At 38.6% G+C, this 23728-nt stretch overlaps 1 protein-coding gene across 7 annotated transcripts in view; it reads left to right on the top strand.

Annotated features, from left to right (window-relative positions):
- Nucleotides 1–23728, top strand: part of GULP1 (GULP PTB domain containing engulfment adaptor 1) — a 246125-nt gene that overhangs the window by 123698 nt on the left and 98699 nt on the right. For 6 of the 7 annotated variants that reach the window (XM_060177596.1, XM_060177601.1, XM_060177599.1 and 3 more), the window contains 2 exons: nucleotides 14345–14419; nucleotides 20553–20614. In XM_060177596.1, coding sequence (XP_060033579.1) covers nucleotides 14392–14419; nucleotides 20553–20614 — 90 coding nt within the window. In that variant the 5' untranslated portion in view covers nucleotides 14345–14391. Of the gene's footprint in view, nucleotides 1–4966; nucleotides 5092–5366; nucleotides 5530–14344; nucleotides 14420–20552; nucleotides 20615–23728 lie in introns of all 7 variants that reach the window. The other variant, XM_060177597.1, reaches the window with a different exon arrangement.

Genomic DNA, 23728 nt, shown 5'->3' with positions numbered 1-23728 from the left:
ATGCAGTCATGGAACAGTTAAAGCCGTGGGCCACTCTTCTTGACTTAACACACAGTTGTCAGACTTTTAAATACTGATACAGACTTTTAAAGACCGCTAAACAAAAAATTGAGGGGTGGGGCAAGGGAGATAGCATAATGGTTATGCAGACAGACTCTCATGCCTGAAGTTCCAAAAGTTTCAGGTTCGAACCCCCGTACCACCATCAGCCAGAGCTGAGCAGTGCTATGGTGTTTCCTCCCACCTCTCTGCATCTCTATCAGAAATAAAAATAAATAAAATATTTTAAAAAAGAGAAAGTTGGATTGGTCTGTCTGGCCCCCAGACGATCTAAAATTTAAGAGGGGTGGGGGGATAAGCTCACCTACATCCAGGCTTCACCACTCGTGACGCTTTCTCCCTGCGGGTGGGGACTAGGGGCTTGAATCTTTGTTCTTGCGCACTGTCATGTGTATTCGCTTAATCAGGCGCACCATCACATGCTCCTCCATCTAAGTGATCTCCAAGCTATCTTTTAGTAGCAAAAAAAAAAAAAGTTTTTAAAATTCTATTATAAACCACATTGTGAGGTGGTGAGCAGGTCTGCAGGTGTCTTTCTCTCTCTGTCTCTATTTTTCCCTCCTCTCTCCATTTCTCTGTCCTATCCAACAATGACGACATCATCAACAACAATAATAACTACAGCAACAATAAAAAACAACACGGGCAACACAAGGGAAAATAAATTTAAAAAATAGCCTGATCTTACTGTTATCTCTCTATTGCATGCTTAGCAGATTTGGAAATAAGAGTTACTATGGCACTTTTATTGTGTATAGCATGTCTTTTGTAATGATTCAGAGATGTCCATAGTCAGTCACTTTACTGTATATAAAAATTCTGGTTGTCACTTATTTAATTCATAGATATGGATAAATCATTCTTCTGCCTTAGTATAGATGCGGTTATAGAGAATTGCTACTGCTCTGAGAATATTATTTTGAAAATTAAATGAGACGCTATATTTTTTCCTTTCTGTTTTATTTGATAAGTCAGAGAAATTGAGAGGGGAGTGGGAAACAGGGAGGCAGAGAGAAGACAGACACCTGCAGACCTGCTTTACTTCTCCTGAAGCTTCTACCCAGCGGGTGGGGAGTAGGGATGCTTGAACCCGTGTCCTTGTGCATGATAGTGTGTCCACTTAACCAGGTGCGCCACTGCCCACTCACTACCTTAGAGATACTATATTTTAAGCACTGGTTCATTGCACACAATAGATGCTAAAAACATGCTCTATCTGCCCTTTGAATCTCCTTGAGAATTAGTCAAGGAATTCTAGTTATTCAGCTAACCCACTGACTTCATTCATTCCATTTCCATCTATGGTCTGTTCCTATAAATGTACCTTCCTCTGTTACCACTGATCAGAAGAAATCCTTTCAGAGGAAAGAAACCACACCTGCTCTTTTGTTGTTGTTGTTGTTGAATCATAATGTGCATTTTAAGTTTTTGATTCTTCTAGAGGGATATAGCTGTTCAAAGCAAAAACCAGACACCTAGATCCAATCAGAATTGGAATCATTAGAACATGTAGCCTGCAACAGATTCAGAAATAAGATGTGATGTCAGAAAGGTATGGTATAGATTTTGTGATGGTAGAATTTTGGGGGTAATTGGATCTCTCATAGTGGTAAAAACATATATATATATATATATATATCCCAGAAGAAGTGAAGGCTTCATGGGTTTATCACCACCAAACCCCACATTTTTTCTCTTAAATTCAGTGCTGGTCTCCACTAACCATGCTCTCCCCAGCTTTACAGAGAATCAGAATATTTATCTTGGAATAAAATGTCAGCCTTTTTATCATTCTGCATCAATTTATCTTGTCATGTAGTGACACCAACCTCAGGGGTAGCAGCTTTTTTGCTTTATTTCTTCTATCCTGTTTTTTCTTTGTGTTCTCTTTCTTTCATTGAATGCTTCTCTTATACTTATTAGCTTTGGCCTATATCCCTAAGATATTTCTGTATTTTCCTCACTAGTGAATTACAGAGAATGAGTAGGGTGAGATGGCTCAGAGACTAGAATGTGAAACTTGCAGTCAGGAGGCCCTGAGTTTAATCCCTGTACCACATAGTTGCAACTTCAACTCTATTCTCTCTTATAAAGGAACTGTGTAGCATCAATGCCCAGTGGATATTATATATACCTCTAGTCATGCCATAGTGGCACATTTGACAGTATCAAAATGCAGAGGGCATGGCCATGGTGAACTGTCATTGCTTCTGTGGGCTGATATCTGCAATATGAAGTATGCAGCGCAGTAATAACACTAGAGAATTAAACTGGACATTTCTGCTATAGATTTTCCAAATGAAGAATACATTTCTGCTAATGCAAAGGATTTTAAAGCAATTTCCATTGCTATTCTAGTATGCAACATCTTGGAATCATGCCTGGAAAGAGTATATTGGAAGGATTGTAGGCGATTATAACCAAGATGAATTATTGTCACATTATTGGCAAATTCAGTGAGAAACTGGTTTTGTTTGAGTGCTAAAGAGAGTAATGGGGTGGTTCAAATTGCCTCTATAGAATTTTTGAATATCTTCAGATACTTAGAAAATTGTTCTTATCTCTGCTCTTCTTCATTTTCCTTCCTTTTTTCTAGAAGCATACATTTAAATTTCAGCTAATTCAGTTTCTCTAAATCTAACCAATGTTACAATATGCATTGACTCCCATACTAAGAAACAGAAATTGATGACTACATGGTAATATACATGATGAGACAAAAAAATGACAATGCATTGAATTATCTATTATCTTAATCATTGTATACTATACCTTTGACATTACCCTGGGTGACAGTTTTTTAAAATTTTTATTTATTATTGGATAGAATTTGAAATTGAGAAGCGAGGGGGAGATAGCGAGGGAAAGAAACAGAGAGACACCTGCAGCCCTGCCTCACCACTCACAAAGCTTTCCCCCTGCAGGCAGGGACCAGGGGCTTGAACCTGGGTCCTTGCATACTGTAATGTATGTGCTCAGCCGGCTGTGCACCACCGCCTGGCCCCCGATAACACAGGTTTTATAGACTATGATAGTATAACTCTAGAGTCAGTCAGTAAAGTAGGAGCTTTTCAGATTTACATTTATTTGTCTTATTACTGTTTTTCTTAACATTTAAAATATGTCGATATCATTGGCTTTTCAATGGATTGAAATGTTGAGTGTGTCTAAAACTCTTATACTTTTATATAACATACATACACACAAAGCTATATGCTGGAAATATTTCTAGCCAGTACTGTGATGAGCCCTTTAGTAAAAATCATTGTTTTCATAATCATCACAGAGCTTTATATTATTTGTAGATGAAAACATGAGTTGTGTAGACTACTTACGTTTCTGAAGTGCTAAAACCCTTACAGCCTATGGACTAGAAGAAATGGCCCCCACTTTTCTTTTAACTCTTTTCAATTGAGAGTGTTTTACTTCCTACAAAAGAAACAGAAGATATTACTAGCACTCGATATTTCTTTTCCAGGCCCAAACTATTTTCTGTTTTAACAACTATATATGGATTACTAAACTTTCAGAAGGCATGGCCCAGCAGAAACAAGAGTGGATTCCTTCATGTTTAAAAAGCGCCAGCCCTACTGTTCTAAAGGGTTTCCAGTTCTTTCTAGAGCATGATCTGTCTCACAGCTGAAAATCATTAAGCATCAGCAACATTTTCTCCCTCAGTTCCTGATGTTTTCCCCATGCAAGAAGTTTTGCATTCACCTTAGAAGAAAATACTCAGTGAAAGAATCTATGCGCCTATTTCAACTGCAAAACTTAGTAGCTCATTATTGTCTAAAAACAGAGTAGCACTAGTGTCTAAACTCTTAACATTATATTTTGATTGACTTTTTAAATTGTATTCTATTTACTGTTTTTTGTTTTGCTTTGTTTTTCTGTTTTGCCTCCAGGGTTATCATTATGGCTTGGTGCCTGCACTATGAGTCCACCAGTCCTGGTGGCCATCCTTTTTTTCCATTGTTGTTGTTGAACAGGATAGAGAGAAATCAAGAGAGGAGGGAAAGACAGAGAGGGGGAGAGAAAAATAGACACCTGCAGACCTGCTTCACTGCTTGTGAAGTGACCCCTCTGCAGGTGGGGAGCTGTGGGCTTGAGTGGAGATCCTTATGCTGGTCCTTGTGCTACCGTTCAACCCCTTCTATTCACTGTTTTTAAGTTGATCAGACAACTGATCGTCCCTGATAGCTTAGGGTGATACTGGGGGTTGAACCTGGGGTTTTAGTGCCTCAGGCATGAAAGCCTTTTTTTTTTTTTTTTGCCTTATCATTATATTGTCTCCCCAGCCCTGCTTTTTTATTATTTTAAAGAACTCATTTTCGAGTGAATTTTTTTCTAGCAATCTATTATTTGAAAGACATGATATATCTCCAAGACAAAGCATTGTCTTTTTTGTTTGTTTCGCTTTACCTGGCCAGTGTTGGCATAGAGATGATCCCGACTGTTTACAAGGACTTAGTCACTGCTGTGAGGCTGCTAATTGAGCACATTTGTGTAGCGTTTGGAATGAACTGGATAGCCTGTTTCCACATACGGTTCACATTATGAGAAAAGAGTGTTGATGGGGGCCAGGGGTGGGGGAGCATTTGGAAACATGGGAAAAACTCCAGATTTGTTTCTCTTCAAAACTAAGTTTTGATTTCAGTTCTAAGACATGATTTTTTTTTTCTGCTGCAGATGCTGTATTTTCCCACTAAATCATGAGTGTCTGCTTATTATTCTGTAAGATAAGTTTCTAGTACTTAAATGTGTTTACATTGTGCCAATATGTTATAGTGGAAACAATATATATTCTGTAGTTGTCTTTCCTCTCCAGTTTGTAAAGAAGGTCTGAAGGGAACTTACATAATGTTTCTCGTTTGCAATTTACTTTTCGCTTTGATATTCTTGCCAGAGTATGTTAGGAGAATGAAGACTAAAGTTTAAATGTATCCATGCGACTCAAACACACTTGCCTCCTGTGAACTATAAAAATGTATACGCCGTTAATGAATAGCACATCAAAATTTCCATTCACAGGTAAAGATAGGTGAACCTCAATTTATGATTTAAAATAATTACATTTAAAGTACACTATTTCCCTTTTGTAAGAAGAAACGTTCTTTAACATGTATAAAGTTCAAAGAATAATTTTAATATTTGTAAGTTAGGGAATTAAGGGTCATGTGCTTTCAATATGCACACTTAGCTCTCTAAATAAGGACAAAGGACCAGTCACTCCTGTTATTCCCAGGCAGAACTGTTTCTTTGTCTAGTTGCATTTAGGCTTTTGTGACTCCACTTTTTTATGAAAGAAAAGAAAAGTGCCTGTGGTCCAGGAGGTGGCGCAGTGGATAAAGTATTGGACTCTGGAACATGAGGTTCTGAGTTCGATTTCCGGCAGCGGCACATGTACCAGACTGATGCCTGGTTCTTTCTCACGTATCCTTGTCACACACTGAAGATGCCTATAGCACTGTAAGTAAACTGCTTCTTCTCCATCACACTTGGGGAATTTTCACATCCCTCTAAGAGACATTTTCTTATTACTTACTAGTGATGATTTTATACAGTGTCTTTTCTGCATTTCTTATTATAAACATAATTAAGTATACTATTTTCATTGTTTTTTGAAACAACAGGGATCTCTGTGTGGTTTGAGTTTTTAGCTTTTCTTTCTCTTTTCTCTCTCTCTCTCTTTCTTTCTTTTTCAAATAACTTGCTTAACAGAAACCATTATTGTTAGTTTCCCTGAGGGCACTAGTCTAGCCCATGGAAGAAAATGCAAGGAAGTTCCTCTATTAGTGGAGTAGAAGCTAGGATTGTGAAAGGATGTATGTACAGCAAGATTCCTACTTTTCCCGTTGGGACTGATTATTCTCACATCACTGATAGAACTGAATGGCTAGCCCATTTAAAATGTCATGCCTTAGTCACCTTTTAGTAAAAACAAAACAAACAAACAAACAAACAAAAAGCCAGGTCTTTTCATATAACAACAGCCACAGTTTTGATTTGAATATATCATGCATGCTTGTTCAAAGAATTTGTTCCTGCATTTACCTTACCTTGTTCCCGTGTCATCAGTTTTCTTCTGGTAAAATAACTTTTACCGTCAACCTAAGTACGCGTGCAGATAGATACACAGACAAAATGTCTGTTCCTTGAGTCTGTATCACGTTTAGTCCCACACTTCTTGTTTCAACTTACAGAAAAAGTTCTCTACTTTTTCACTGCCTTCTATTTCTGTTTTCTCATTTTATGCTCTCTCCTGAATCAATACTAATTGTTATCTTAGCCATCTGCACTTTCTCTCTCTCTCTCCCTCTCTCTCCCTCTCTCTCCTTTCTTCTTTCCTTCCTTCCTTCCTTCCTTCCTTCCTTCCTTCCTTTCTTTCTTTCTTTCTCTCTCTCTTTCTTTCTCTCTCTCTTTCTTTCTCCCTTTCTTTCTTTCTCTCTTTCTTTCTTTCTTCCTCTCTTCAGGGCTCTCCCTTTATTCCAGATGGATCTTTATCCCCTAGTAGAAAGAGACAGAAATAGTTAAAAGAATGATGTCAACATCCATCCTGTCAATGTGGTGGAGACGAGGTTTAGATAGAGGTCTCCTTAATACTTTTCTTTCTTCTCTCTCTCTCTCTCTCTTTTTGTTTTAACCAGAACACTGTTCAGCCCTGGCTTACAGTGGTGTGGGGGGACTGAACCTCGGTCTTTGGAGCCTCAGGCCTGAATGTCTCTTGCATAACCATTATACTGTATGCTCCCTTTAGTACGTTTAGTGTGTGTGTGTGTATGTGTGTGTTTTCCTGGCACTACTTGCAAGCTTACTTTCTCTCTCTCTCTTTTTTTTTTTTTTTATTTCTAAAGATATACATGCAGAGATCCCACTATTTTGCAGCTTTCTCCACAGTGGTGGGACCATGTCTGTATGTGCTTGGGGAAGCACTCACCTTACCAGGTGGGCTACCTCACACCCCTACCTTACCTTTTCTCCTTACCTACTTGAAGTTGGAGGTTGGAGTACAATTCACCAAACCAGTCCAGGTTTTACTTTGTGCTTCCCTCTCTGTTCTTGTTTCTTCAGTTCTACCTATGAGTGAAGTCATCCCATATTTCTGCTTCTTTTTCTACCTTATTTCACTTAACATGATTCTTTGGATTCCATCCAAGATGAGGGGAGGAAGGTGAATTCATTATTTATAATAGCCGAGTAATATCCCATTGTGGATATATACCTCAACTTTCTAAGCCATTCATCTGTTGTTGACACCTAGTTGCATCCAAGTTTATTACAAATTGTGCTGCTATGAACATAGGTATACACAAATCTCTTTGGATGTTAACTCCAGGAGAGGAATTGCTGGTTTTTAGGGTAGGTCTGTTTCTAGCCTTCTGAGAGTTCTTCAGTCTGTAGTTTTAAAGGTGTCTTCAACGACTGAAATCCTTTTACAAGGAAAACAAACAAACAAACAAAAATAAACCAGTGGACTAGATCAAATTGCAAAGCTTCTCTGCACAGCTAAAGAGACCACCACCCAAATTCTTTTAAAAACATCTTGAAAATATTACTTGCCTTTTTTTTTCATTCTTAATGTTTTGATTTTTTTGTTTTTGTTTAGATAATCTTTTTTCTTTTGGCCTAGAAATACTGTACATATTATCTCTGCATTTAATATTTTAGATGACTAAAGTATGTCTGTATCTGAATCCTTCAATTCTACTCTTGTAATTCATTTACATTCAATGAAAATTCTCTACAGAATGTTTTCAGTTATATTCTGGTTTCTTTATTCTCTTTATATTGTTAATGTTGATTTAAAGATTAATTAATTTTGTTAAATGATTCATGAACCAGCAAGCACCTAATTTGCTTCATGGGTGGGTCCTATGATAAGCTGTGCAAAATATACAAATTAAATGCTAGAATATTGTTCCCTTAGGGAAGTGAGTGAGGGTATCTTATTCTTATTATCATTAGTAGTAGTACTAGTAGTAGTGGTGGTGGTATTTTAACCAAATCTCTGCTCAGCGCTGATTTGCGGTGGTGTGGGGGATTGAACCTGGCACTTTGGAACAGGTACCTTATTTTTGTATGTTACATTGCTCTGATTGGCCTGAATTGGTTTGTATCACATTTCTGGGAGAAGATGAAATTGCAGTTAAATATTAAAACTTGATTTGATGCCATGAGTTTGTTGGAGTGACTATATTTGGCCCTTTTCTTTTTTCATTTAATGTTGGTATTATCAGTATCTACATTTTGGTAATTTTACTTTTTCCTTTATTTCTGTTATAATTTATTTCACATATATGTTTTAGGAAGCTTGATTTAATAAATACTAGTAATGGTAGAGAAGCAAAGGGAGCATTTTTTTTTTTACATTTTCTTGATGGGGGTTGATGGTTTCGAGCTTAGTGACCTAAACATGGGTACAGTTTCCCAGCTCTGTGTGACACATGTCTGCAAAGTTCTCTCACCTCTATCCTCTGGCCCCGCGCCCTCTTCCATTCTTCCCCAGACTGCCTTGCTTTGCTGCAGGAGATCACCCTCAGTCTAAGTTTCACCCTGTGTTCTCCCTTTCTGACCCTGAATCCAGAGTTTCACATCACGTATCTATCTACCCCTCGCTTTGTGACTCATCCCACCCCACACGTTTCCTTCAGGTTCTATCCAAGCTGAGGCAAAGCTTGGGATTTTAGAGTTTCTGGTCTAACAGTCAGATCTTTCATAATTAGTCTTGGTTCACCAACACTGGTCACACCATCCTGTCCATTTTGCCTTCCCTTTTCCTAACCCCAACCTCAATAGACTCTCCAAGATACGCTATTGTAATTCTCTTGTTGCTGAAATGAAAGCATCTGCTAGTTCTGGCAAATAACACTAACTCCAGTTGATTGGGGTTATTAAAAGGAAAAATTCTAATTAGCGTAATGAAAGTTTGGGGAGTTGCCAGGAATCTCTGTAAATACTACCAAATTGAGTGTGTGAAACAAAAAACAAGTCTGGACTTAGGTAATGAATGACCTTATTTGAAAATATTGCTGCGGGGGGTGGTGGTGGTGGTGGTGGTGGTGGTAAGGGGAGGGGTGAGTATGATGACAGTCACTATAGGGGTACTATACTATAATAAATGTTTGTTTTTATTTTTATTTCATTTTATTGCAGGGGTGGGTGAGATGTAATAGTTACAGTGCTGTTGTTGACACATAGGTGCAATTTCTCATCTTCTTGTCATAGGTGTCTGCAAAATAACTCTCCTCCCCAACTTAGGACCTTTTCATCCTCTTCCAGGATTTGTAAGTCACCCCCCACCCCCCAGCCCTCCTCACCCTCCTTCTCTGGAGTCTGGCTTTAGTGCAATACCAGGAACCCCGTCCAAGTTTTCTATTGCGTTGGTTCTACTTCCGTGTTTCTTAAATTCTGCCAATGAATGTGATCTTAAAGTACTCATTCTTCTGTTTTGGACTTATCTATCTTACTCAAAGGGATTCCTTCTAGTATCTTAGTGGCTGTCTAGATAAAGGGTTTTCTTTTAATATGGTGGAGTAAACAAAGCTAAACAGGAGGGGATGAATTTTTAGCAAATGTGTGACTAAGCAGGGAAGGCAGAGATTGGTATCTTGGGGTGGGTCAAAGTTCAGGAGCCTTGGAAAAAGAGAAAAACTCAGCTGAAGTTTGGTCAAGTCAAAGGAATAGATTGATCAGTGTCAGAAACGGTTGGACTAATCTTTCTAAAGAAAGAAAGAAAAAAAAGAATTTTAAGACCATTTGTCTGCTCTTTTTCTTGGTAGAGGAGGGACATGCCTGACTCTTATCCTGGTCTTGGGGAAGGGTGGTTCCTTACAGTTAGTAATTTCCAGACCTGGAGGGGCAGGGACTTCCCTTTATCCTGGCTGTTTTCCAAGATCACACTGCTAGGCTAAAGTTCAACTTCTTTAGGTAAAGATAAAAGGGATTTCAAGGATAAACGTTGTAGCAGCTGTAGTGAAATACTAGTAGAAAACCCACAGGAAAAGGGCCAGCAGATTTAAGATTCCCCTGGTCTCATTAAAGTTAAATATAGTAAGTTGTTATTGTATTAGTAACTGTGACCAACCAGTATTGTGCGGGGACAAGTTGAGGGTAATAGTTGGCATTGCCTGTAGTAGTAACAGAAGAATGGCTTCCCATTGTATTTGGAGGCTGTGGTTTTGTGGACAAGATTTCCCGAGCTTCGTTCCTCACGCAGTGAAACAGCTGATGTCCTAATATCAAAGTAAAATCTCTAGGACATTTCTTCTGAGGCCTTCTTTAAAAGGTGACAAAGGGTGCAAACTTTCTATATGTCTGTGCCTTTAGACAAACTCAATAAAATGATTCAAATAATGAGTATATGAACATTGGTAATCTCCGATGGCAAGAATTTAGTGTCAGGATAGATACTGTGCTTATTGCTGTCAACTAAAAAAAAATTCTGGAGTCAATAAAACAAAACACATTTATTGAGAATCAAAGAAATGTTATTACAGATATCACAGATCTAGTAGAAACTCAGTGGTCTTTTCTTTCTTTTCTCTTTCTTTTCTTTCTTTCTTTCTTTCTTTCTTTCCTTCTTTCTTCTTCTTCTTCTTCTTCTTTATTTTTTTTTTTTTTTTTTTTTTTTAGTGTTTTACTTATTTATTTTTTGGATAGAGGCAAAGAAATCCAGAAGGAAGGAGGTGATAGAGAGGAAGAAGTAGAGCCAAAGGGTGGTGCACCTGGTTAAGCGCTCACATTACAGTGCACAAGGACCCTGGTTCCAGATCCTGGCCCCCACCTGCTTGGGGAAAGCTTCACAAGTGGTACAGCAGGGCTGCAGGTGTCTCTCTGTCTCTTTCCCTCTCTGTCTCCCACTCGCCTCTCAATTCCTCTCTGTCTCTATCTCATAAATAAATAAATAAAATATATTTTTAAAAGAGCGCAAGAAGAAAAAAGACAGAAAAAAGAGACTGCTTCACTGCTTGCAAAGTTTCTTCCCTTGCAAGTAGGGGCTGGGTGCTTGAACCCAGGCCCTTGTGCATTGTAACATGTGCGCTCAGCCAGTTGCACCATTGCCCCCCTGACCCTCCCTCTCTGTCCCAGTTTTATTTATTTTTTTGGCAACATATTAAGTTGTTATCAGCACATATCTTATTTTAACAATAAAGTACACATTAAGTACATATAATTGTTACTATTATGTGTTTTTGTTGTTGTTTGCTTGCTTGCTTTTTGTCCTTGCCAGGGTGACACTGTTCTTGGCCATACTTTTCAGATAGAAAGAGAAAAACAGAGAGGAGAAGACACAGCAGCACTGGTTTCCCCAGTTCCCTGGCAGCTTGAAGCTGTGCTCTCGGGTGAGCTATCTGGTGGCAACAACAATCCTTGGATTACCAGTGTTAATACACTGACAAGTTTACAGATTCTTGAAAGTTGAGTTAGTGTTATATACTGTGCTCAATATATGTGTTGCACAATGTTTATATAAAAGAGTGAGTAAAGCAACTGTATCTGCTTATTTTGTTAACACACATTTGCATCACTGTAAGCAGAGCTGAGCAGTGCTCTGGTTAGAATAAAATCGAACAAGAAAAAAAACCTCAGGTGTTTTAGAATCATAGAACATCTGTGTCATTTTATACTCTCATCATTTGAATAAACTACAGAAAATAAAGTTATTTTAATCACTTGTATAGTGATAATATCTTAGAACGTAAACCAGGTAGCATCATTAGTCTATCTCAAATAATTATTTTGGTCTTCTGAATATTAAAATATAGTTTCTACCCATCTTGTAATAATGGAATATATCAGGAAGTCATGAATGAAGTGTGGAGTGGAAAACAAAGCAATTTCATTGTGTCATTATATAAGTCATGAAATAGTATCAATAATACCTGGTGATGACATTTTTTTAAAAAAATTAACTGAATGTTTTAATTCTTTGGGAGTAGAAATAAAAGGACAGCTGTATTAATAGTTTCACTGAAATCATGATTTCATGATAGCAACTTAATGCTGTGTTCTAACTGCTTTTCGGAGCTGTGCAAAGTGTTATGAACTGAATGTTTTTGTATGTCTCCCACCCAATTTATATTCTGGCTCCCTAGCCCCCAAAGTGATAATGTTTGGAATTGGGCCCTTAAAAAGGTAACCTGCACTTGTAGATTTAGAAAAGACAGAAGCAAATTAAAATGTGAGTTTGTTTAAGCCATGTCCTGTACGGTATTTTGTTAAGATGATACACGCAAAGACAGAAATCGATGCTGACAGCTGTGGTGTTGGTGCAACACTTCCTTAAAGTTATGGCAGCAGCCTTGGACCTAGGTAAAATCTAGAAGCTAGATGAGTGTTAATGTGTGCAGACTAGAACCCTGAGGAAGGGCCTGTGGACAAAGCACCGGATTCAAACATGAGATCCTGAGTATAATTCCTGGCAACACATGGTTAGCCCTCCCCCTTTTTTTTTAATCTCTCTCACAAGTTAATAGGTTTTCTTTTTCTTTTAAGGAAACTAAAATTGCTGTGAATGAGCAGCTGGAAACAGTTCTGATGGGGGTTTAGAAAGGAGAATTGGAAAAAAGACTTTAAAAAAAAAGAAAGGAGAATTGGAGGGTAAACTTTTATCTTTTAGAGAATATATAAATATGAACATTATGTCTTTGTTATAAAGTGACAAAGAACTTGGTGGAATTATATTTGTTTCTAGTATTTTGTGAAGGGTAGAGCTTGCAATAGATGGAATTGGGTATTGAGCTGAAGAGTTTTCTGTCATGGGATAAAGGAGTGACTTTTAGTTAATTATCCTCAATACAAGGAGAAAGAAATGAACCAAAGAAGGGGGAAAATATATATATACACACACACACACACACACACACACACACACACACACACACACACACACACACACATTAGACGGCTAACATGGGTGTATTTTGATAAAATCAAAACCAAGCTTTTGAGAAAATTAGTCTGGATCTAAATGACAGGCCTAATTAGTTACACTTACTGCCAATTTGAAATGCAGTGAGTAGAGATGGAATGGCATGTAGGAAGATGCGTTGAATTTCTGAGCCTCATCAGTACCGGACAGACAGTAAAACTAACTGACTATGACTGTCAAGTATTCTTCAAGATGAGGGGTGTCCACTTGGTCGATTCCAAATTATATTCCTCCATGAGGGTCATTTCTGGAACCATCCGTTCCACCCTGGTTCCATGGCTGCCAGTTCTTAGCAACATCGCCCCGCCAGATATTCGTCGGGATGCGGCATCATCTAAGTTCATTTCCCACGTCTACACTCGACCGGACCTGCCAATATGCGCGGATATCTTCGCCCACCCTGTCCAACGCTTGACGTCTCGTCACCCAATCTGGTCCCCTACGCCTACACTGAACTTCTCTGTTCCAGACTCTTGGAAACAGAGTTGGCAGTCAGCTGAGGTCAAGAACAAACACCTCATCACAGACCCCTGCGAGCGTCAACCCGGCTTTGACCTAGCACGTTATGATCGGGCCCTCCTCAATCGCTATCGAACAGGCCATGGCCGGTGCACCGCTATGTTCCATCGCTGGGGAGCCAGAGACGACCCGAACTGCCCCTGCGGCTCCAGACAGACTATGACCCACATAGTCAACGACTGCCACCTCTCCAGATTCAAAGGAGGTCTCGAAACTTGACATCAGGCTCAACCTGATGCTGTTGACTGGCTACGGAAGAAGGGCAAACACTAGAAGAAGAAGGGGTGAATGATCCTGAAGATGATTCAGGAACCATTAGCCCTCCTCTTTGGCCTCGATGTGGTGGGATGCCATCACCTCTGTTTTTACAGAGTATCTACTGTGGCCACAGGATTGCCTGACAGAGCTAGGTGGGGAAGCATGGCTACATATCCAGGAGACTTCTGTTTATCCACTTCTGTTTATCCACTGCTGTTTAATAATAGCCTGGTACTTTACCAGTAACTATTACTATTGCTATTACTACCATGATCAGCAGAGTGTATCAGTCATTGCTTATCCTGAGTGTTTGGATAAAGATACCCAGTGACTGCTGTGTAACAGAAAAAGGCCAAGAAAATTACGGAACTTTAGCAGACTTTTATTTGAGATACTGCTCTTCTCTGCTACTCATTGAGTACTTGGCTTCTTCTTATGCAGTGTCCTTTGGGACATTTCAGAATATTCTTTGTAAATATTAGAAAAAAAAATAAGAGCGACTTAAAAGGCTTTTTTGTTTAGAATGTATTTACATAAGAGAGATTAGTTCACATTATTTAATTTCTGTTTTTATAGTGTATAAAGTCTGATTGATCCGAACATCTGTTTGGTCGCTTTCCATCATGAACCGTGCATTTAGCAGGAAGAAAGGTAAGTCTGTCCATTTATTTAAAGGGCCTAGATGTCAATTCAGCATTACTATGAAAATTAAGCAGAGATGTTAAAATTTCAGTTTTTCTTATTATCTAAATGAGAGAATTAAGTAATGAAGTTAGAATTAGAATATAGTTACCATTATTGCTAATTACCCTTCTTTGCTTATTACCCTAATCAAAGAACAGATTTGTGATACTTTATATTCTAAACTTATTAAGCTATTGTAGATTGTCGGGGGCAGGTGTTAGTACACCTAGTTGAATGCGCATGTTACAAGGCACATGGACCCAGTCGAGCCCCCCAAGTCCTCATCTGCAGGGGGGAAGCTTTGCGAGTGGTGAAACAGTGCTGCAGCTGTGTCTCTCTATCTCTTGTCCTCTCTATCTCTCCCTTCCCTCTTGATTTCTTACTATCTCTTTCCAATAAATAAAGATAATAAATTTTTTTTAAAAGAATAAGATCTGATGAAAAATAAATAAGTAAATAAATTGCCAATTGTAGGTACAGGAAATAAAACCCCTTTATTCTTTTATAATTTCATTGCTGGTGATTTAACAGTAGTTTGCAAATTATAACATGATTTTAAAATATTTTTTCATTCATTCATTTATTACCTGAGCTCACCTCAGCTCTTGTTTATGGTGATGGTAGGGATTGAGCCTGGTTTAGGAACCTCAGACATTAAAATCTTTTTACATAGTCATTATACTGTCTCACCAGCCTAAACTGTAATATTTTAAAATTATTTCCCTAAGGAAACTGATTTTCAAGATAGCTGGAGTCACGTGGATACAGGTTTTCATCTTTCTGTGCTTAGTGTCTGCTTACCAATCCCACCTTGGATCCAGTGCCTTGTCTTTCCTTCCTTGTGTCTTAAGTTCCGCCTATAAGTGCTATCCTATGGTCTTCATCCTTCTCCTTCTAACTGATTACGGTTAGCCTGATTTCAAGTGTGTAGTTTCACACCTGTACTTACTGTGTAGACATCACTGAACCTTCCACCAGAGCTATATCCATTCCTATTCCTTCACCTCCCCAAACATTTTATTGATTTATTTATTCACTTATTATTATTATTTTTTTTTGGTCATCTAAGGTTTCACTGCTTGGGGCTAACTCTTTCTGATACAGAGAGAGAGAGACAGAGACACCGCATGACCAAAACTTCCTCCATGGCATTGAGGTCTAACCTGAGCACTAAGTGCGTTGTTTTGCAGACCTCCCCTTCAGTCCTTTTATACTTATATATTGTCATTTGGGAAGAAGCACATTATGTGCAATGGGGTGAAAAATGCCCGAAGGGTAGTCAGCAGTGTGATTACCATAGGCTTCAGCTCATTTTCTCATGTGTGAGAAGTGAACAGTCCAGAAACCAGAAATAGATCACATTGTTCTGTTTCAAAGAGCTGGGCATAGCTTTTTTCTCCTATTAGGGGGTTAACAGACACACTGAGCTAGAGGCTCAGATGGAAAAGTTTGAAATGGTTTCAGGATGTCTCACCATGCTATAGGAAGTATGACTAAGGTCTCTTTTGGTGTGATCTTTCAGTGTTTGAAAGGCTGTCATTTGTTCATGGGACTAGGTTTAATAAAGCGGATAGATGTAAGGTCATTGCATTAATGTAGGAAAAATTTCCAACAAAATTGTACAAAATTATAATGGGGTTAATCCAAGTACTGGCTTTTCTTTCTTTCTTTCTTTCTTTCTTTCTTTCTTTCTTTCTTTTCTTTTCTTTTTTTTGCTACTGAGTGAGAGGTCTTCAGACACTTAGATGTGGTATAGAGGACTGGGATATTCGGTAATTTAGATAATGTGACCTGTCAGGTTCTTTTCAACCTGGAAACTAAGAATTTATTCATTTTTTTCCTTATTTTTCTCAATAAAGGGAGGACAAAATAACATTGCCATATGTAACTTTCTCCCAAGTTAAAAAAGTAAAAGTATTTTTAAAATTTTATCAAAAAGATCTATGGTATTAATTTTATATGAAATGCAAAGATGGTTTCACATAAGAGAAAGAAACCAGCTGCACGTGGAGCCAAGGATTGAATCAGAAACCTCAGACACGCGAGTCCTGAACTCTGCTACTAACTGTTTTCCTGGGCCGTAGATTCCTCGTCTGTTTTTATGACAGACGGAGAAGCTCATCTCTTGTGTGTGCTAGTGCCAGAGATTGGACTTGGGTCCTCTTTTATGCAGGTTCTGTGCATTACTGCCTTGCTTCTTCTTCTAGCGTTTGCCCTTCTTCCGTAGCCAGTCAACAGCATCAGGTTGAGCCTGATGTCAAGTTTCGAGACCTCCTTTGAATCTGGAGAGGTGGCAGTCGTTGACTCTGTGGGTCACAGTCTGTCTGGAGCCGCAGGGGCAGTTCGGGTCGTCTCTGGCTCCCCAGCGATGGAACATAGCGGCGCACCGGCCATGGCCTGTTCCATAGCGATTGAAGAGGGCCCAGTCATAACGTGCTAGGTCAAAGCCGGGTTGATGCTCGCAGGGGTCTGTGATGAGGTGTTTGTTCTTGACCTCAGCTGACTGCCAGCTCTGTTTCCAAGAGTCTGGAACAGAGAAGTTCAGTGTAGGCGTAGGGGACCAGATTGGGTGACGAGACGTCAAGCGTTGGACAGGGTGGGCGAAGATATCCGCGTATATTGGCAGGTCCGGTCGAGCGTAGACGTGGGAAATGAACTTAGATGATGCCTTGCTTTATTCCATTGAATCGTAAGACAAATCTAGGAATAATTTCCTAAGATCATAATTCATCATTTATTCATACCATCTTATGTAAAAATTAGACACTCTAGTACATGTCTAATTTACTCTTTATATGCAGGATGTTTTGCACGGTATTTTACTAAGCTATTTGAAGAGTTGAGCAGTAATACAAGTAACTAGCAGTTGCATATATAGTCTCTCAGTTGTGGAGACTGATGGGGGGATTTAGAGAATTGAGAAACAGATAGATGCACTGGGTATTTCCTACCTGGCTTGATTTTCTTCTAATTTCTTGACTTCTCTCCCATTAGCTTTCCACTCTTAATGATTAAATTTCCCTACCAGGAAACTGTCTTATCAATATTATGCTCTAATTCCAGGTTAAAGCATGTTATCGGAAGTTCTGCCTTAAACTCACTAATCAGTTTTGACTCTCATTTAATAAATATTGTTGAAGTAAAAATTCTGAGAGCCTCTCCTCCGAGTTTTATCCAGTTACTACTTGCTTGAATTGGAAGTGCAAAAACTGGATTTTATGACCAATGTTACATATTCTGACAGTCAAGAGCTGTAATTATAGCCTTAGTGTATTATGTAACTCAAGTCATAGTTACAATAACTGGCACCAGTGTGTATTGGGTATTGTACTCTACACAGAGCAAGGTGAATTAAATCAGTAAAAACTTCTCTCTTACTTAAAAATAATACAATTTACTTGGTTATCACACACAACCTTATGCGGTCATTTTAGTCCTCAGGAACTTAGCAAATATATTTTATGTATTTATTTATTTATTTCAACATTTTTTTGGCGTTTAAAAATTTATTAGTGATTTCATATTGATTTACAAAATTTTGACATAATGGGTAGAGGTCCCTCTTTGTTGCCACCACCAGAGTTGTGTGTTCACATTCCCTTCAGTGGAAATGAAATAGTTCTCCCAAAGTTACAGATATGGGGTAACTATTATTTCTCTAACTATATTTATATATATTTGTGCATTTTCTATGGCTCTGTCTTCCTTTCTAAGTCAGACCTACTACCTCTAAGTGTCCGTACTTCCAATATATATATATATATATATATATATATATATATATATTCCCCTTCTCTTTTTGAGTCCTGATGGAACTGGAGTTCAGAGCCCTTTGGACATCTTCCCCTCTGGGAGTATGGGCCAAAATTCTTTATGGAGGTACAGAAAGTGAAATGTCAGAATTTCTGGTTTCTGAAGTTGCTTGTCCACTGGACATGAGTGTTGGCAGGTCACTCTATACTCCCAGCCTGTTTCTATCTTTTCCCTGATGGAAATGACCAGTGATGGTGGAAAGAGAGATAGATGTATTACAGGTCTAGGCCTACATTATCTATTTGGCAATCCAAGGAACTGCTGACTAAGGTCCCCGGTTCAATCCCTGCCACCATAATAAGTCAGAATTTCATCGTGCTCAGTCAAAGTAAAGAAAGAAATAAAGCAATAAATTGAATTTTGAAAATACTTTGTTAATAATCTGACATTTCCTTTCAGTGTGTGCACTGTGTTTTATGTGGCAATAAAGTATCTGTCTAATTTACTCTAAACATCCTAAATAAATTCTTTAGTGCAAATTTAAAATATAGAACCAAAACATATTGATGATTACTTGAAGGTTGAGGAGTTTTGCTACAATGCAATTTCAAAAAGAAGTTGATTTGTATGATTATTAACATGTTTTGCTTTTTTCCTATGCCTTTTATATAACCCACAAAACATTTGGAAGCTATGTGGAATTTATAAATAACCTTGAATAGTTGAATGAGAAATTCTTTCTCTATTTCCATTAGTCATATTAAATATGAATTAATTTAGTGTCTTGCTTCTACATGTTTCTTTCCTTTTTTAGAAATTTCCTGTGGCTCATGAGCCTCACATGTGTATGATTCTACTGTTCTGCACAGACTTTAAAAAAAAATTTTTTTTTAAATATTTATTTTATTTATTTATTCCCTTTTGTTGCCCTTATTGTTTTATTGTTGTTGTCGTTGTTGGATAGGACAGAGAGAAATGGAGAGAGGAGGGGAAGACAGAGAGGAGGAGAGAAAGACAGACACCTGCAGACCTGCTTCACCGCCTGTGAAGCGACTCCCCTGCAGGTGGGGAGCCGGGGTTCGAACCGGGATCCTTATGCCGGTCCTTGTGCTTTACGCCACCTGCGCTTAACACGCTGCGCTACAGCCCGACTCCCTTTTTTTTTTTTTTTTTAATTTATAACCCTTCAGGGTTATCACTGGGGCAGCTTGGTGCCTGCACTACGAAGACACTGCTCATGAAGGCCATTTTTCCCATTTTGTTGCCCTTGTTGTTATTGTTGGGTAGGATAGAGATAAATGGGGAGAGAAGGGGAAGACAGATAAGAGGAAAGACAGACACCTACAGACCTGATTCACTGCCCATAAAGCGACCCCCTGGGCTCGAACTGGGATCATTGTGCAGGTCCTTGCACTTTGCACTATATATGCTTAACCCACTGGGCTACTGCCCGAACCCCCCTACAAACTTTTTTATTCAAAGGGAGAATAAGAGGGGACAGGAGAGACCCCACACTACTGGAGTTTTCCTCAGTCCTGGGTAGGCCACATGCCCTACTTAGTGAGATATTTCACAAGTCCCAAACTCCTGGTAATAGGCCCTTCACCTTGCCCTCAATTTAAACTAAAAACTTCTTATAGTATTTTGTTTGTTTATTGACTAGAGGGAGAACCAGACATTACTCTGGTGCATGTGATGGCAGGAGACTGAATTTGGGACACCTCGTGCTTTACAGCTCAACACTTTATCCACTCAACCATTTCCCAGTCTTTGATTTTTATCTAAATTCAGTTGGTAATAGGTTAGCATTTCCTTTTACTTAATATTTAACTATTAATGCAAAAAGACCTTTTTATTGTCTTTATTTCTTTGCTAGCGACAGCCAAAAATCGAGAGGGAAGGAGGTAATAGAGATGGAGATAGAAAGAGAGATACTTGCAGCTTACCACTCAAAAAGCTTTCCCCCTGCAGGTGGGACTGGGGGCTCAGACCCTGGTCCTTGAGCATTTTAACAAGTGCGCTCAACCAAGTGTACCAACAACTATGTCCCCTTGACATTTTTATTTATATTTTAAGAACCTAGTGTTATTTGCATTATTTGTAAGCTCTAAAGAGACTTACAAATAATGCAAATATTTGTAAAATATTTGCAAATAAGTCTCTAAAGAGACTTACCAAGAAAATAATTTTGTAATTGCTGTACAACTGCATTGCTTTTATATTTGTTTAGTCTTTCCAATTTGGTTTTAAAAGACACAAAACTTGAAGTCCCCCCATGCGTATCAGACTCCTCAGAATCTAGCTTAGCATCCGTGCTTAATTTTAACTCTGTGTGTTCTTCTTGCAGACAAGACGTGGATGCACACGCCTGAAGCTTTATCAAAACATTACATTCCTTATAATGCAAAGGTAAAATGCACACATGATATTCTATTTTATTATAGCATTATTACTGACTCATTGTTGATCTTACCACTTGTATGTATACATTTGCTTTTCTTGTTAGATTATCTGTGAAAACATTTACATAGATAAAATTACTTTATGGTCTGTAGGATGAGAAGGTATTTTCTTTTTTTTTCTTTTATCTTTATTTATTTATTGGATAGAGACAACCAGAAATCAAGAAGGAAAGGGTGCTGGAGAGGGAGGGAGATAGACAGACACCTGCAACACTGCTTAACCACTCACAAGCAGGTAGGGACCAGGGGCTCGAACTTGGGTCCTTGCACATTATAACATGTGCGCTCAACCAGGTGTGCCAGCACTTGGCCCCAGGAAGGTATTTTCTTAACAAATAAGTGTCTAAATCTGCAAGAGGCAGAACTGATTAAAAACTGAGTTTGGGAATGAAGGTGACTCACACTAAACTGACATTTGCAGACTAGCTGGAGAGGAACAGAACGTGAGAAAATTATTTTTATAAGCATACTTAATATTTTATTTATAATTTTATAAAGGCTCAGGGATTAGTAAAGTATATACTGGGTTCTAATTGCATTAGGTATGAGAATTTCTTTCAAGAACAGGCTTGAGAAGTATCTATTGAACAGAAGTTAAGTGGCATTTGATGAGTAGCATTGAGAGTACTGATCTGATTTTAAAGACATTTTTTAAAATATTTATTTCCTTTTTGTTGCCCTTTTTGTTGTTATTGTTGTAGTTATTGTTGTTGACGTCATCGTTGTTGGTCAGGACAGAGAGAAATGGAGAGAGGAGGGGAAGACGGGGAGAGAAAGACAGACACCTGCAGACCTGCTTCACCGCCTGTGAAGCGACTCCCCTGCAGGTGGGGAGCCGGGGCTCGAACCGGGATCCTTCCGCTGGTCCTTGTGCTTTGCGCCACCTGTGCTTAACCCGCTGTGCTACAGCCCGACTCCCCGAACCAGGATTCTTATGCTGGTTTTTGCGCTTTGCTCCATGTGCGCTTAACCCGCTGCGCTACCGCCCAACTCCCAACTGATCTGATTTTAAATCAACAAGAAGAAGCACTGGAAAGGTCATTTATTTTATTTTATTTTATTTTATTTTATTTTATTTTATTTTATTATAAAAAGGAAATACTGACAAAACCATAGGATAAGAGGGGTACAACTCCACACAATTCCCACCACCAGAACTTCGTATCCCATTCCCTCCTTGATAGCTTTCCTATTCTTTATCCCTCTGGTAGCATGGACCCAGGGTCACTGTGGGATGAGCACTGTTCACCTCTGACTTATGGTGATGTCAAGGTTTGAACTTGGGACTTTGGAGCCTCAGGCATGAAAATCTCTTTGCATAACCATTATGCTAATCCCTTGCCCTGGAAAGGCCATTTAGAAGTTCTTACAGAGATATTCAACTATGAGACTCATAGAAAGCATCAACCATATGTTTTATTTTGCTGACTTTGTAACAAAAACTCTAAAATGTTTTCTATAGAGAACTTATTTACTTGAAATCACTATAGTGCTTGTGAATTGCTGTATAATATTAACATGACAATTTAGTGCCTTGTTTTATCATGAAAAGTTTAGCTAACAGAATGAGACAAAGGTTAATAGTATCCATCTCCTCTGCAAATTTCTTTCTTGTCAATATTGAGAACCCACATTAAAAGGAGGTAGAAAAAAATGTTTTAAACTGCACGTTCAGTTTTCTTATGATGTTATCAATCTTAGTAGAAATATTTCCTTCAACTGAACATGAGTTTTTTTTTTTAATTTGTATATATGATTGAAAAATCGTATTCTTAAAAATATTAGCTCTGTGAATTAACATGACAGTGGAAATCTGTTTGTTAGCATGGAAAAGTTGACTGTACTATTTCACACATGCTTTTTTTTTTTTACCTCAGTATAATTTTTTTATTTATAAAAAGGAAACATTAACAAAACCATAGGATAAGAGGGGTACAACTCCACACAATTACCACCACCAGAACTCTGTGTCCCCTCCCCTCCCCTCCCCTGATAGCTTCCCTATTCTTTATCCCTCTGGGAGCATGGACCAAAATTTCACACATGCTTTTTTTTTTTTTTTTACCTCAATATAATTTTTTTTATTTATAAAAATGAAACATTAACAAAACCATAGGATAAGAGGGGTACAACTCCACACAATTCCCACCACCAGAACTCTGTGTCCCCTCCCCTGCCCTCCCCTGATAGCTTCCCTATTCTTTATCCCTCTGGGAGCATGGACCAAAATTCTTTATGGGGTGCATAATGTAGAAGGTCTGGCTTGTGTAATTGCTTCACTGGACATGGGCATTGGCAGGTGGATCCACACCCCCAGCCTGTTTCTGTCTTTCCCTAGTGGGACAGGGCTCTGGGGAGGTGAGGTTCCAGGACATATTGGTGAGGTCGTCTGCCCAGGGAAGTCAGGATGGCATCATGGTAGCATCTGCAGCTTAGTGGCTGAAAGATAGTAAGATATAAAGCAAGACAAATTGTTTAATAAACAAGAACCCAGAGAAAAAAATAGAACAGATGGAATTAGGGGTTTTGTATAGGAAGAAATAGGAAGTCTATTTTAGGTATATTCCAAGGGGCCCATGACTTTTAGTAATTTTTGCCTGAGCCTGATGGCTAATGTGCAGGAAGGCTAAAAATATTGTCTCTTCCCCAATAAAAATATTGAGAAGTGTGTGTCAGAGTTGAAAATAGGGCTAGAAAGCTGGATTGGTGCAGAGAACAGCTCCCAATCTTGAGGAAAGTAGATACCTTTGTTTACCCCTCAACCTGAGTTAGGGGGGATGGGTAGATTTTCAAGAGCAATTCAGTCTTTAATAGAAGAGTCTATCCACATGACCTTATTGAATGTGTCATCTTAGAATGATTTCTGAAATACACACATCAAAGATGAAGCAAATTGTGAGCTTGTGTCTATTTGTGCCTTCGTTTACATACATCTACTTACTGGACTAGCGCTTCTCATGTGGGCTAGTTCTGATCTGAATGGTAGGAAGTAATAAAGTAGGTAGATTAAATTCTGCCCTCATGATATTGACATGTAGAAAGCAAATAGTAATGCTATACC

The sequence above is a fragment of the Erinaceus europaeus genome, chromosome 18, assembly GCF_950295315.1.
Source record: "Erinaceus europaeus chromosome 18, mEriEur2.1, whole genome shotgun sequence".
In the NCBI taxonomy this organism is placed as follows: domain Eukaryota; kingdom Metazoa; phylum Chordata; class Mammalia; order Eulipotyphla; family Erinaceidae; genus Erinaceus; species Erinaceus europaeus.
The sequence above is the reverse complement of the archived record's forward strand: the minus strand, read 5'-3'. Positions and strand labels throughout refer to the sequence as shown.